This window comes from Micromys minutus (assembly GCF_963924665.1).
Source record: "Micromys minutus genome assembly, chromosome: 29".
Taxonomy (NCBI): Eukaryota; Metazoa; Chordata; class Mammalia; order Rodentia; family Muridae; genus Micromys; species Micromys minutus.
The window spans coordinates 15327014-15342413 of record NC_137964.1 but is presented as its reverse complement, the minus strand read 5'-3'; the positions used below and the strand labels follow the sequence as shown (position 1 = coordinate 15342413).

General features: G+C 47.3%; 1 protein-coding gene across 2 annotated transcripts in view; it reads left to right on the top strand.

Moving 5' to 3' along the window:
* The window catches only part of CASTOR2 (cytosolic arginine sensor for mTORC1 subunit 2), a 53429-nt gene that overhangs the window by 13330 nt on the left and 24699 nt on the right, over positions 1 to 15400 (top strand). For both annotated transcript variants that reach the window (XR_013975617.1, XM_080941164.1), the window contains exon 2: positions 11227 to 11297. Coding sequence is in view for 1 of the 2 variants with exons in the window: in XM_080941164.1 (XP_080797290.1) it covers positions 11227 to 11297 (71 nt within the window). In the remaining variant the exon portion in view is untranslated. The remainder of the gene's footprint in view (positions 1 to 11226; positions 11298 to 15400) is intronic.

Sequence of the window (15400 nt, the reverse complement as noted above, 5' to 3'; positions counted from 1 at the left end):
AACCATCTTACTGTCCCTCTGTTCAGATTTTCAATCCATCAGTCGATTGGATCATTGATAAGGTCAGGGCCCTCGTGACCTATTTGTCTCCAATATGCCATCACAGATGCACCTAGATGCACATTACCAATCTCTTTAAGTGGCTCTTGGTCCAGATCATTTTCATGTTAAGAGTGACTGTCGTGACTGTTGTTTTAAGCATACCGTTTTGTCCCACTGTCTCCCGCAGACCCTATTTGAAAACATCTAAGATAGGCTTGTTTTGTTCTAAGACAGGTTCCCCTGTTGTCCAAGCCGGCCTCAAACTAGCTATGTAGGTAAAGATGGCCTTGAATTTATAATCCTCCTACCTCCCCCTCCCAAGACCTGAAATTATGTTCACCCAGCACCACATCCAGTTTCTGAAATCGGTTTAAAATCTATAACAGCTCTTGACACTCTTTGTGCAAATGCTACACTTCCCCCTCTCTCCCTCACCCTTCAACATGTGCCTCAGGGACTCTGTTTGGCTAGGTCATAAAGAATAGTCTTTCTAGTGCTCATCACCCCTTGGAGCCTTTGCTTGGTAGGAAGCCAGCCGCGCCATGTTGTGAGGACACTCAGTCCTCAAGAGGATGAGGCAGAAGGATCACAAGTTCAAAGCCAGCCTGGGCTCCGTGGCAAGACTGCATCTCCAAAGAGAGGAGAGAAAGAACCAACTAATTTGATTTGAAACTCTGTCGAACACAGTTTATTCTGGCATTTCTCAGCTTTTTGGAGACCATGGTCATCTTTGTCACTCTGCTGAAAGGCCCCAGTTGACAGTGGTTTCTCTGTCCTTCCCCTCTTACAGGGAGGAACATTTTCTTTTGCTACTCAGTAGAGAATCCTGTTACTTGCTAAGACCCCCATGGGGATGGAGGATGTTCCTAGATGCTTGCCTGACCTGTAAAGCCGGAGTTCCATCCCCAGCATATCCAGTGTTCAGGAGGTGGAGGCAGGAAGAGGGAGGGTCGGGAGTTCAAGGTCATTGTTGGTAACGCGGAGTAGGAAGTCAGCCTGGACTACATAATACCCTGTTTTTAGACAAAAACAAGGCACAAGGGTCAAAAAGGAGAGCAGCCTGGATAAAAGTGGGGCCTCACTCCCTCTTCAGCAGCAACCACTGAGAATATAAAATGCGCTGGAGAGAGCGCTCAGTGGTTAAAACGTTTGCTGCTCTTCCAGAGAATCCAAGTTCAATTCCCAGCACCCATGCTGGGCAGCTCACAACCTCCTGTGACAACTCCAGCACACACAGACACACAAGTACACACAATTAAACTCAAACAGTACGCATTAAATGAATAAAATATTGCCAAGGAGGTAGAGAGACAGAAACCCTCTCACGATATTGGCGGGTATGCAGAAGGCTTATTAGTAGTGGGATCCTTTCTCCAGAGACTTTAAGGTAGAGCTGGCAAGATGGCTTTGGGGGTAAGGGCACTTACCGCTCTACCTGATTTGTGTTCAAATGATTTGTGTTCAATATCTGGATCCACGTGGTGGAAATAGAAAACCAGCTCCCACAGGCTGTCCTCTGAGCTCCACACATGCACCATGGTATGCGTGCCCACACATACACACAATTAAGAGATATGGTTGTTTTTAAATGTTAATAGAGAGTTGAGCATGCTGGCACACCACCATCATCCCAGTGCTCAAGAAAGCAGGAGTTCAAGGCTAGCCTGGTCTACAGAGGCCAGCTGATCTACAGAGTGAGTTGAACAACAGCAGCTTGGGCTACATGACGGGACCCTGACTCAAACAAGAAACTAAGAGAGGAGGCTGGAGGGACGGCTCAGGAGTTAAGAGCACTTGCTGCTCTTGCAGAGGACCTGAGTTCTGTTGCCAGTGACCAAAAAGCAGCTCACAGCTGCAGCTCCAGGGCATCTGAAGCCCTCTTCTGGCCTCCGTACACATGTGCACATACATACATACATATGTGCACACATAACTGTGTGTGTGTGTGTGTGTGTGTATGTGTGTGAAAGCAAGAGAGAGAGAGATCTGAGAAAAAAATAATTTGCATTTCTGGGTATGCATCCTGAAGAAGAATCATGTGGAGCCTCTACGTTCATATTCCCAGCAGCTTGATTCACAAAAGCCACAGCAGGGAAGAAACCCAGGCTTCAGTCAACAGGTGAATGCAAAACATACACAGGCCTGATGCAGTACCGTCCACTCCCCCAGGAGGCCATGCTGACAGCCGCTCCAGCCTGGACAAACCTGCGGAACATGCTGCTGAGCCGTATCGGCCAGTGGAGGGTTGGGGGGAGGCAGTTTAGCAGTCTGTGTTACTTGTGTGATGCTCTTGGAGTAATTGAACTTACAGAGACAAATTCGGCAGACGTGAAGTCCCAGGCACTTATGAGGTGTCAGAAGGGAGTGAAGGTCATCCTTGGCTACATCGTGAGTTTGAGGCCAGCCTGGGCTATATCAGACCCTGCCTCAAAAATAATCCAAGAGGGCTTGGAGAGATGGCCGAGCAGTTCAGAATACTTACTGTAACTGGGCAGAGTGGCCTATGCCTTTAATTCTGGCACTTGCAAGTAGATCTCTGTGAGTCCCAGGACAGCCAGGGCTGCATAGTGACACCCTGTCTCCAGGAGGTGGGGGTTGGAGGGGAAGGGAAGAGGTGCTTCTACTGAGGACCTGAATTCGGTTTCAAGTCCTACCAAGGGCTACTCACACATACCTGTGACTCCAGCTCGGGGGATCTGATGCCCTCTTGAGGTCTCCGTGGATACCTACACTCACAAACGCGTGTGTCCGTTAAATCTTTGCAAAAGAAATACTTACTAAAAATAATAGTAGAGACAATGTATGAGCGCAGTGTGTGCTCACCAGGGGCTGGAGGAGGGGCACCCGAGTTATTGCTTAAGGGTGTCGGGTTTCAGTTCTGCCAGATGAAGGAGACAGGTGGCCTTCCTAGTTACGAAACAGTGGCAGTCCCTCTGCCTCGGGACTGGGCAGAGAGTTAGGATGGCAAGGTGTGTGTTCCCCATGCTCCACCACGATTTAGAAAATGTTTACAAAGGCCTGATACCCCAACTACAGGTGAGGCTGAGGGGAGGACTGTAGATTTAAGGCTGTGTATGAGAGAGAGAGAGAGAGAGAGAGAGAGAGAGAGAGAGAGAGAGAGCGAGCCTAGAATCCCCTAGTAAGGGGCTTAGAGGTATGCTCAGTGTAGAAAACTTACCTCAAATCTCTAGTGAGAGACTGGAATATGACGGAGCGTCAAAAATTTGCCTATAGTCCCCAGTGAGGGATAGGGTGGGGAGACGTGTCTTTGTAGAATAAAGCTTACCCAGGGGAGGAAAAAAAGCAAGGAAGGGAAAATTTGATTTTGGAGCTAGGATGCCTTTCTCCTGCCCTTGGGCATCAGGACTCCATGGTGTCCAGCCCTTAGATTCCAACATCCTTAACAATGAGCCCTCACTCAAGATCTGTGATCTTCACGCCAGACTGATCCATGAACCAGCTTCCCTTGTTCTCCACCCTGAGTGTAGCCTGTTGTGGGACATCTGAGAGGCAGAGTCACTAATAACCTAGTGATAGTACAGTAATGTGTCATAATTGTCTGACAAACTCATCCAGATGGACGAGTGACTAATAGACTGGTCGTTAATTAGTGGATGGACGCTAGGTAGGCAAGTGGATAGATAACGTGGATGGATGGATGAACAGGTAGGTTGATGGACATATAAGTGGGTGGGTAGATGGATAGATGGACAGGTGGGTGGATGGATGGATGGATGGATGGATGGATGGATGGACAGGTAAGTTGATGGACATACAAGTGGGTGAGTAGATGGATGGATGAATGGATCATATATATCCATAAACACATAGATTCATGGATGGGTGGAAATTTAAAGTCTGTACCTGTTGACTATACCTATAGTTTTTTAATGTAGCCCAGACTAGTCTCAACTCAGAGTATTGCTGTAGATGGCCTTGAACTTCTGATCTTCCTGTGCACCTTCCAAGTGCTGGGGTCACAGGGGTATACCACCACACTTAGTTTATGTGGTACTAGAGATAGAACTCAAGACTTTATCATGCTAAGCAAAGCACTCTGCCAACTGAGCTACATTGACAGCCAGTGTGTGTGCGTGTGTGCGCGTGTGTATGTGTTAAAGGTTGGTTGCCAGCTGCCTGGGTTTTGGGGTAGTGATTACATCGTAGAGGTCTTGCCATCACCAGTGAACTGATTCATGGATATATTCAGAAGTCATTTTTTATGAAGCTGGATTGGGCTAATAAAGACTTTTAGCATTTATATGGATTCTTTGAGGACTTCAGACATGTGGACATGTGTCCTAATCACACACACCCCTACTCATCCACTCCTACTTTCCTGTTCTCTACACCACCACCCCCGGTCTCTATTATTTATTTTTTACTTTAGCCCACTTAAAATTACAGAAGAAAAATAATTACAGAAGCTAGGTGTGGGGACTCGTGGTAGGAAGGAAGTGGGGAAGAGAGAAAAAAAGAGAAAAGAAAAAAATACTTGTTGCCCACAGCAAAGAGCACCATCTTGGACCTGGTACTGAACACCAGAGTGACATCTTTTTTGTCTTCCTGGCTACCTCTCCTCTCACATTCTCTGCTACTGGCATCTGAGCAATGTGGCTCTTCTCTGAGGACCACTATCCACCCAGAGAAGGCCCAGGAGACAGAACCGAGAACCACAAGGACATGAGGAAGTGGATCTGTGCATCAAAGCCCTTGTTGCTCTTACAGAGAAACCCAGTTTGGCTCCCAACACCCACGTCAGATAACTCACATCTCCCGTCACTCAGGCTCTAGGGGATCCAATGCCCTCTTCTGGACTCCATGTGTGTTGCACTCATGTGGACAGACAGACAGACACACACACACACATACACATTTTTAAAGATCTTTACAGAAAAAGAACTAAGAACCACAGCTTCCTCCCAGGGAGCATTCCACCTTCTCTGGTAAAATGTAGCTGTCACACAGGGTGGTTCGGTGAACATGGAGACATATACTGGCCTTCTCTGACCTTAGATTCCTCAATCTAGGCACTTTCTCCCAGGGATCTTGGCGACACTGGACATGTCGGAAGATTCCTACCAAGCTAAAGTTCCTCGCTGGAAAACTTTCTAGGGGCCTCCAATGACCAGAAGAGCCCAGGCCTCAGGAAGGGGCACCATCCCCACACCCCAGCTTACCTGGTGTTCTGTTGTTATTTTGATTTGGCCTTCGTGAGAGAGTATAGCCCAGGCTTTGCTGTGAACTCACAGAAGTCCTCCTGCCTCAGCCTCCCAACCGGTGGGATTACAAGCATATACCGTAATACTGGGTGTTATGTACTAGGGATAGAACCCAGGGCTTTGTGCATGCTAGGAAAGCACTCTAGCAACTGAGCTCCATCCCTAACCCCTTGGTGTGTATGTGAGTATGTGCACACACATGTGGAAGCCAGAGGTTGACTGTGGCTGCTGTTCCTTAGGCACTGTCCACCTTGGTCTTTGAGATGGGGTTTCTTGCTATTTTGAAGTTTACCAAATAGCCTTCCCTGTCTCTGCTAACCCACTGCTGGGATTACATTCAAATGACCACACCCAGCCTTCCACCAGGCCAGTTTAGATCTCACCAGGCGCAGTCAAGTAGGAAGCTAAGGCTTCACAAGCTTGAAGCAGCATCAGAAAGGAGTGAGCCTCCCTTCCCTGGGTGCATGCAAATGAGGGCTACCCAGAATTCCTTGCAGTCCTAGCCCGTCTCTTACTGCCCTCCGTCAGAATGAAGCCAGGAAGTCCCTCCCCTTTTCTGAGACCAGGTCTTGCCGTCTAAGTACATATTGGGCTTCAACTGGATACCCTCTTGAGTGCTGAGCTTCTAGGTTTATATCACCACATCCAACCTTCCGCGGTGCGTGCCTGTGTGCTCGGGAATCTGCAGGCGCCCTGCCCTCGCGCTCCTGCAGAAGGCGTCTCGGGACATTGAGTGCCTTCCTCTATCAGTCTCCATCTTACTGCCCCGAGATAGGATCTTCAACTCAACAGCAGGTTCCTGGGATCCGCCAGCCTCTAAACCTTAGGTTCTAGGCACGCATAACTACAGCCGGCTCTTTACATGGGTGCAGAGAACTCAGTCTCAGATCTTCATGCTTGCCAGCTAAGCACTTTTGCCTTAGCCTCCTGTGGTTTCAACAGGGACCTTGTGATAAACTGGGCCACTAATTAAATGAGCACATATGCGTCTCTTCCTTATCGGGTCCATTGGTCTCTGAGGTGGCTTTCCCGCTGATATTGCCTCCAATCCACCCTCCCTATCTGCCTTCTGGCTGCAGGTGTGTTTCCGAAACAGGGCTTAGCCTAGCCAAGGCTTGGGGACTTGTGGCCCAGGGTGCCCTAGTGAGGGGGTGAAGAAGCTGAGAGTAAACAGATCGAATTTCCAGAGGCAGGCAGGCCATCCGGCCAGGCGGCCACATTGATTGAAGATAGGAATGTTCTCAGAGGTGACTCAGCGCCTGGGCCCCTGATCCGGGCAGCCACGATGCCTTGGCTTTGCCTGGGGAGCTGGCTCCAGCCAGGCCCAAAAGGAACAGCCATAGAATTTTGAGGACTTAGGGGACTGCCTGTCAGTCTCCTAAGGGTGAGCCGTCTTTCGTGTGGCCTGCTGCAGGCTCAGTGATCTCCCAGGTTCCAAGTGCAAGCAACAGGGAAAGTGGATATGAGATGAGACGTTAGTGTAAGAACCTGGCCTAAAGGCCGAGGCAGGAAGATCTCAAGTTGCAAACCAGCCTGGGCGACTTAGGAGGAAGTAAGGGGGAGGAGATAAAGGGGAAAAGAGGGGGATATGGAGGGAGGAGAAAGATGAAGGTAGGAGAGGGGGCAAATGCTTCTCAGACAGTTGACAGCCAGTAATCAGGCCGGAAAGATGAGTGTAAAGACCACAGCTGGGATGGAAGAAGGAGAGTGGGTGGTCCAAGGCCCCGGGAGGGTGCTCCAGAACTGTCACCCACTGGAGAGAAGTCCCTTCGGGGAACAGAGGACAGGTACCACCCCTGAGAAGGCTGGGGATGGAGCAGGAGACTTGTGGTTTCCAGAAAGGATCTGGGCAGCTAGCTGGGGGACCAGTCACAGGTCAGGAGGCAGGATGTAAGGTGTCACAGCCATCAGCTGTGGAGCGAGGAGATCACTGGGTGGAGAAAAGCCGTCTGTCTGGCAGTAGCTTCAGGCGTGTGTCCTGAATCAGAGACGTGGATAAAGGACAAGCTTTTTTAGGATGGAAGGAGACGCAAGCCTGGAGAAGTGGCTCAATGGCTAAGAGTGCTTGCCGCTGTGGCTGAGGACCGTCCCTTGGTTCCCAGCACCCATGTTGGGCAGCTCACAACTGCCTATAACTCCAGCTTTGGGGGATCCAACACCCTCTTCTGGTCTTTGTGGTTACCTGCATTTAACAAGCATAGACACACACACTCATAATTAAAACTTAAATAAATCTTTTTTAATGGAACCCTAAGTTTTTTATTTGGAAAAAAACATCAGCCTGGAAAGGGAAGAGGCCAGGGCTAAAGTGATAGTTTGTGAAGGAAGTACTTTAAAATAAGGCCCACGGTTGCAGGGGTTGGAGAGGGACCCTTAGCAGATACCTATGTCATAGAAATTAAGAGTGCTAAGCCAGGCTGAAGAGATGGCTCAGTGGTTAAGAGCACTGACTTTAAGAGGACTTCCAGAGGTCCTGAGTTCAAATCCCACAGGTTGGCTCACAACCATCTGTAATGAGATTCTGGTGTGTCTGTAGACAGCTACAGTGTACTTATATACATAAAATAAATAATTCTTAAAAATATTAAAACCAATCTCAAAAAAAACCCTTAAAAAAAAAAAAGAGTGCTAAGTTGAGCATGGTGGACATGCCTTAATCCCAGCACTCAGAAGGCGGAGGCAGATGGAATCTCTCTGAGTGTGAAGCCAGCCTGGTCTGAGTGAGTTGCAGAACAGCCAGGGCTACACAGAGAAAGACTGTGTGGTGGGTGCTTTAGAGGACTGGCTGGATCGGGAATGGGGTCAAGTCTGGGGGATGAAATGTCTAGGCTAAAAGAGTAACGAAGGTCATACACAGGGGCCACAACAAACAGACAGCTAAAAACTGGCCATCAGCCATACAGGGAATTTGAGTGGCATTGACCTAGAGAACATGCACTTCAGTTACTAGGCAACCGGTCAACAGCCTCAGGCAACACCTGAGCTGAGCCCTCCAGGGAATGTCATTTGCAGTTAATAGTGTCTGTCTGGGTTGTGGGGAGATCACCACAGGACCACAGAATGCTTAACAGCAAGGGTTGACTCCCATGGCTCAGTGGTAGAGCTCTTGCCCAGAATCCCCCAGTGAGGGGCTGGGGACGTGTCTAAGCGGTAGAGCCCCTGCCTAGAATCCCCCAGTGAGGGGCTGGGGACGTGTCTAAGCGGTAGAGCCCCTGCCTAGAATCCCCCAGTGAGGGGGCTAGGGGCGTGTCTAAGCGGTAGAGCCCCTGCCTAGAATCCCAGTAAAGACCTAACAAGTCTCAGACTTGCTGGCAGAGCCCTGTGTTTCATCCCTGGCATTTCAGAAGAGTAGGTGTTATAGAGCATACATGTTACCCCATGACTAAAGAGGCTGAAACAGAAGGATAAACAGTGTAACCCTGTCTGGTCTCAGACATGTAGCAGTCCTCTGAGGGACTGGGATGTCAGGTGTGCTCTTCCTGATACTCTACCAGGCTGGCACTGTGTACCTATTAAGGAAGTTCTTCACATACACAAAATGAACAGACTTTCCCTCACATTGTGAGAGATGGTAATTCATACATGTAATCCAGGCACCCAAGAAGCAGAAGCAGGGGGATTGCTGCCATCTCCAGGCTCTCCTGGGTCTGTGTGCAACCATAAAGACCTAAGTTTAGATCCTAGCACCCAGTCAGGTATGGTACGGCCCTTGCCTGAAATACCATGCGGCTACAGAGACAAGAGGTCCTGGGGCTTGCTGGCTTCCAACCTAAACGAAATTATGCGAGCTCCAAGTTCCAGAGAGACCCTGTCACAAAGGAATAATGTGACTGATAGAAGAGGAGACCCCTGACCTCTCATACATACAGTCACATGCATCAGGATACATGTGTGTACATACATACGTATACATGCATACATACACACAAATATCCCACACATGCATACACAAATAATAATGAAGAGATAGAATATCCTAGACCAGCGGTTCTCAACCTTCCTAATGCAACAACCCTTTAATACAGTTCCCCCTGTTGTGCTGACCCCCGCCCCACAACCATAAAATTATTTCATTGCTACTTCATAGCTGCAGTTTTGCTGCTGTTATGACTCATAATGGAAACATCTGATATGCAGGTTATCTGATATGCCCCCCACACACAGGTTGAGAACAGCTGCCCTAGTTGGGTCAGGTGACCAGTGAGAGCAGCAGGTCCTTCTGCCCCTTCTGTCCTGAAGGTCCTCTCTGAGCCAGGATGCACACTGAACTGAGAGGGATATCCAACAGCTGGCTGGCCCCCCTGGGACATGTCACTTCAACAACTTATTTATTTATACCTCATGTCCACAGAGGCCCTACTTGCTGTCTGCTGGTTGTTTATGCCCTCTAGACCAATGTGTCCGGTCTATTTCTGGAGTGTCCCTACAGCCTTGAGGATGGCTGGAGTAAGTGTTTTGCCCATTCCTGAATACCAGGCTCTCAGGCAGCTGGGAGGCCCCATCTCTCCCAGCATGCACCTGCTTCAACCCTCTGGAAACTGAGAGATTCAAGTTTCCCTCTGAGGATGTGGGGCCCCGATGAAGGAACGCCACAAGAGTTCCGAGAGCCACTTACAAAGCGATAGTTTGCTGTTAGTCTTTGAGGCCGTTGTATGTTATGTTTTCCTAGAGGTGAATTACAAGTTGACCGGGCAGTGATAGGCTCACCTTTAATCCCAGCACTTGGGAGGCAGAGACAAGCAGATCTCTGAGTCTTAGGCCAACCTGGTCTACAAAGTGAGTTCCAAGATAGCCAAGGCTATACAGAGAATCTCAAAAGAAGAACATCAACCAAAAATAGTTCCACATTGGCTATGGGACAGACATGGACAGAGATGTTTCTGAGAAACTGAAGAGGGATGGCAAGATGGCTCAGTGGGCAAACGTGTCTGTGGCCAAGTCCAGTGTCCTGAGTTCAGTCCATAGAACTAATATGGTGGAAAGAGAACCAGCTCCTGCAAGTTAACCTCTGGTGTCCACATGTGCACCGCTACCTACTCAGAGACACACATGAAAAGGGAAGGAGCTGGAGGGGAGTTGAGTGTGTACTGGGACCTAAGCAGGAATTTATAAGACAAGGCATGTATACCCCCCCCCCGTCCCCAAACAGGCACTTTCTTGAAAATTGGTTTTGCTGGTTAGTCGTTTGGTTTCAGGATTTATTTATGTATTTGGTGTGTGTATGAACATGCCTGTGTGAGTTTATGTGTGTCATATGGAGGTCAGAGGTCATTGGCTCTGCTGGAAGTGGAGCTACTGACACTGGTAAACCACTTGATATGGATGCTTAGAATCAAGCCCAAGTTCTCTGCAAGAGCAGTAAGTACTGTTAACCATAGAGCCATCTTTTCAGCCCCTTGAAGATCACATTTGTGATACATAATTTACACAGAACAAAAGCTGCTCTTTTAGCCAGTTGTGGTGGTACACATCTGTAATCCCAGCCCTTTATGGGTAGAAGATTGTGAAATGCAGGTCAGCATTGTTAATGAGAATGATGAATGAGTTGGGGGCTGGCCTGGGCTACAAGAGAGTATCTCCAAAAAAAAAAAAAGTCACCCCTTTTAGTGGATAATTCTTTGGGTTTGATACAAATGTGGATTTTGCATCTACCACAACATACTGGAAAGTACACAAGGGACTTGACAGTTTAGCTTAGTGGTAGAGCCCCTGCCTAGAATTCCCCAGTGAGGGGCTGGGGGCGTGGCTCAGTGGTAGAGCCCCTGCCTAGAATCCCCCAGTGAGGGGCTGGGAGTGTGGCTCAGTGGTAGAGCCCCTGCCTAGAATCCCCCAGTGAGGGGCTGGGGGCGTGGCTCAGTGGTAGAGCCCCTGCCTAGAATCCTCCCACCATGAGGGGTTTTGTGTGTGACTCAGCAGGGGACCTTCCCTGACTGACCAGTTATTCTTGTGTCTTTTTCCTCAGGTGCAAGTTTTTCAGTCTGACAGAGACCCCTGAGGACTACACCATCATCGTAGATGAGGAGGGCTTCCTTGGTAAGTGTCTCTCCTCCTAGGTGACGCCACGTCCCTCCTTATTCCTTTTTCTAGTTTCTTTGTTATTTTAAAACAAAACTTTAAAAAATGCAGGTTTTTATAGTTATTTTTGTTTTGGGGGTTGGTTGGGTTTGTTTTGGAAAGTTGGAACTTTTGGTGGTGGTGGTCTCTTTTTACTATTTACATTCATTGCTTTATTTTGTGTGTATGTGCATACACATGCCAGAGCATGGGTGTAAAGGTGAGAGAGCAGCCTGTGGACATCACTTCCACCTTCTGCCTTGTAGGTTCCAGGGAGGCTTGGTGCAAGCACGTTTACCTACTGAGCCATCCACTGTTGTCAGGGGCAGAGGGGATTCAGATAGGTCTCCCGATATAGCCCAGGCTAACCTCAAACTTATGAAGCTCCTGCCGCTTCCTCCCAAATGCTGGGATTATAGGAATATAACATCTTGCCTGACTTTTTCTTTTCCATCTTTTTTTAGTGTTTTTCATACAAAAATATTTTTATTTAGCTAATGTGTATGTGTGCATGCCTGAATATATGTATGCACACCACATGCATGCAGATGCCTGTGGAAACCTGTAGAGGGCATCAGATCCTCTGCACCTAGAGCTCCAGGTCACTGTGAACAACCATGAAGGTGCTGGGAACCAAAACCAGGCCCTTTTTGAGAGTAATAACTGCTCAGCCATCTCTCTATCCTTATTTTCTTTTCATTTTAATTTAAATATTATTTAGTCATCTGAAAATTCATTCTTTTGAGGGCTAAAAAGATGTCTCGGTGGTTAAAAGCACAAGCTGAACTTCCAGGAAACTTGGATTCAATTCCCAGTACCACATGGTGGCTCACAACCATCTGTGAATGCAGTGGTAGTGCACACCTTTAATCCCAGCACTCAGAAGGCAGAGGTCAGTGGATCTCTGAGTTCAGGGCCAGCCTGGTCTACAGAGTGAGTTCTGGGGCAGGCAGGGCTACCCAGAGAACCCCCCCCCCAAAGAAAAAGAAAAGCAAAATTAACTGCCATTTTTGAAGTATAAGTATAGCAAGTTGTTTTATTTGCTTTTGAGACAGTCTTGTGTACCCCAGGCTAGCCTTGCGCTCCTTACGTAGCTGAAGGTGAGTGACCTTGAATTTCTGATCCTCCTGTCTCTACCTCTCAAGGGCTGACATTCCAGCTGCACACCACCACATCTGGTTTATGCCATGCTTCCGGCAAAACCCTGGGTTTCATGAATGCTGGGCTGTTACTCTACAATGCCCTATCCCTCAGTGGGTTGGGGAGAATATGTAATCACCACAAAATGAAGCATTGTACCAATTATCACTTGTCCTCTCCAAACCTGATGCCTAGTTCTCTGTTTGCTAGAGAAGTTAATTGAGCTGGGTGGTGATGTTGCACACCCTTGATCTCATCATGGGCAAAGGCAGGCAGATCTCTGTGAGTTTAGGACCAGCCTGGTCTACATAGTGGGTTCTAGGCCAGCCAAGACTAAAGAGTGAGATACTGTCTCAAAAACAACAGCAACAGCAAAATGTTACATGTTATGCTTACTTTAGTCATTTGCATATTTAGTCATTTATTTTTTGCAGTTCTGGAGATGATTCTCAGTGTCTAGCCCATGGTAGGCATACTCTGAGCTGCTGAGCCAAACCCCCCAACCCAGTGTCTAGCTTGACACTGATGTCAGGAGCTCTACGCAAATGGAAATGCATTTATTTTGTCTTGACTGCACCATATTGAAGACAGAGAAGAGGGGAGAGGGAGCCATTGAACTTGCTCACAGGTGCTGAGAGTCCTGGGAAACCTAAGTGACAGGAGGGGAAGCACAAGTCTGTAACCCTAGTATCTAAAAGAGTGAGATAGAGGATCCGTACCAATAAGCTAGCCTGATTTACTTTGACTCAAGCCCAAAGGGCTGGGGGCGTGGCTCAGTGGTAGAGCCCCTGCCTAGAATCTCCCAGTAAGGGGCTGGGGGTGTGGCTCAGTGGTAGAGCAGTTGTATAGAATCCCCTAGTGAGGGGCTGGGGGTGTGGTTCAGTGGTAGACCAGTTGTCTAGAATCCTCCAGTGAGGGACTAGGTGCTAGGTACCTGCCCTGGCCCTTACAGATATTGCACTGAAACACAGCATCAGACAAAGGCCAATGACTGATAATCTCTGATCTTATAACTCTCTCTTGCTGTTCTGAGAACTTATTTTTTCTTGTAATTCTATGGCTAAAAGCCACTGGTTTCTGCCAATTAACTCCTGCTGTTGGCAGCAGGGAATTAGGTAAAAAAGTTTTAGTTGCTAGGGCTATTTTCTCTCTGGCTCAAGGACCCCTTGCTGGCTAGGCAAAAGGCTTGGGATTTGTTAACTCTTCATGAACCAGAGAGAAAAGAAGAGGAACAAAAATGAAAGGAGGAAAAGAGAAAACATTCAGGCTTGTAGAAAAAAAACCCACTCACTCTGGATAAAGTAGAAAAAGAAGCTCCTTTATTTCTGTATTCAGTATTTTTTAACTTTCTGTTAAAAAAAAAATTACCTGATACAACTATCAGGTTGAACTGTTACAACAGAATAATTGATTACGTGGTTTTCTAGATACTCTTACGTTCCAATAAGTTCACAGTAAGTTTAAGGCAAGAATTCATGTCAAGTCAATAAAATGTAAGGAGCAACAGCAGGACTGTTTATATGCCTTTCCATTTAGACTAGCATCTCACTAAACATTCATTATTTGTTTCTAGCCACCCCCCCCCCATAGGTTCATTATAAGTTCAAAGCAATAACTTTTATGTCACAAGTTAGCATGGTTTTGTCAAAAGACAAATTATCTGCCTTGTGTCTTGTTTTGAGGTCTTGGATAGATAGAGGAATCTGTTACTTATTTTCTGTCCTTGCCCCTACAATAAATTGTCCATTTCCAGTTTATGACCTCTAGTTACTGACAATGGTCTCACACCTAACCTAGAAGAAACGTTTTCCTTGACTGTAAGTTTCTTCCAAATCTGCTTTCTTTTTCTAGTACGCTTGGCCAGTGGCACGTGAAGGTTTGCAAAGCACTTATTTACAGCTTTTAGACCACAGAGAATTTGGAACCACTTATGTAAATTTAGGGATTCTATAAAATCCTTGTTAGGAATTGTGAAAGCATCAATCTGTCTACACTGCATACTGTGTGAGAGTACATCTTCATGTTAATCTGCACGAAGTCTGCCCAGTAGGTTGGGCAAATGCCCAGGCTATGTAAGAGTGACAGGAAAGCATATCAGCAGTGAGAAACAATCTTGGGATAAAGTCTCTGGGGACCTTGCCTCACCCATCGAAGGCCATCAAAATGGTGGGCCATCTCCAGAAAACTCACTTGTACATCTTTAACCTTTCCTATATGGTTTCTGACAGCTGGGGGCGTGGCTCATTGGTAGAGCACCTGCCTAGAATCCCCCAGGGAGGGGCTGGGGGCGTGGCTCAGTGGTAGAGCACCAACAAGACTTAGAATTGCCTCACTTGCTGCTCCCTGAGCCTCCTCATGGAAAACCATACTCCAGGGATATCTGTCATTGCTCCCCCCTCCCCAGAAAAAACTAAATCAAGCACACTTGTGTGCCTTGATTGAAGTGGTGACTACCACTAAGGATAGTCTCATAACTAGACAGCTTGCATTCAGCAGGGACGTTGGGCTCATTCCAGTGGTCCATAGGGTTAAAGTTAAACATATATTTTATAGATGAAGAAGCAGCTCTCCATCAACAGAGTAATTCAAGGCTAGCCTGGGCTATATGAGACCCTTGTCTTTGCCATTGCAGAGTCAACCTGAGTTCAGTTTCCAGCATCCACATCAGATAGCTCATAGCTGTCTATAAACCCAACTAGGTATTTGATGCTCTCTCCTGGACTCCATGGGCACCTGCATATGCATGAACATGCACGTGCATACATACATATATATACATACACATACATACATACATACATACACATACATACATACACACACATACATACATACACACACAAACACATATACACATACAGTTTTTAAAATTTAAAAACATATAAATAGGTCTGCCTGATATCATTGTCACTCTGACACCAAGAACATTGACCACTGAACAT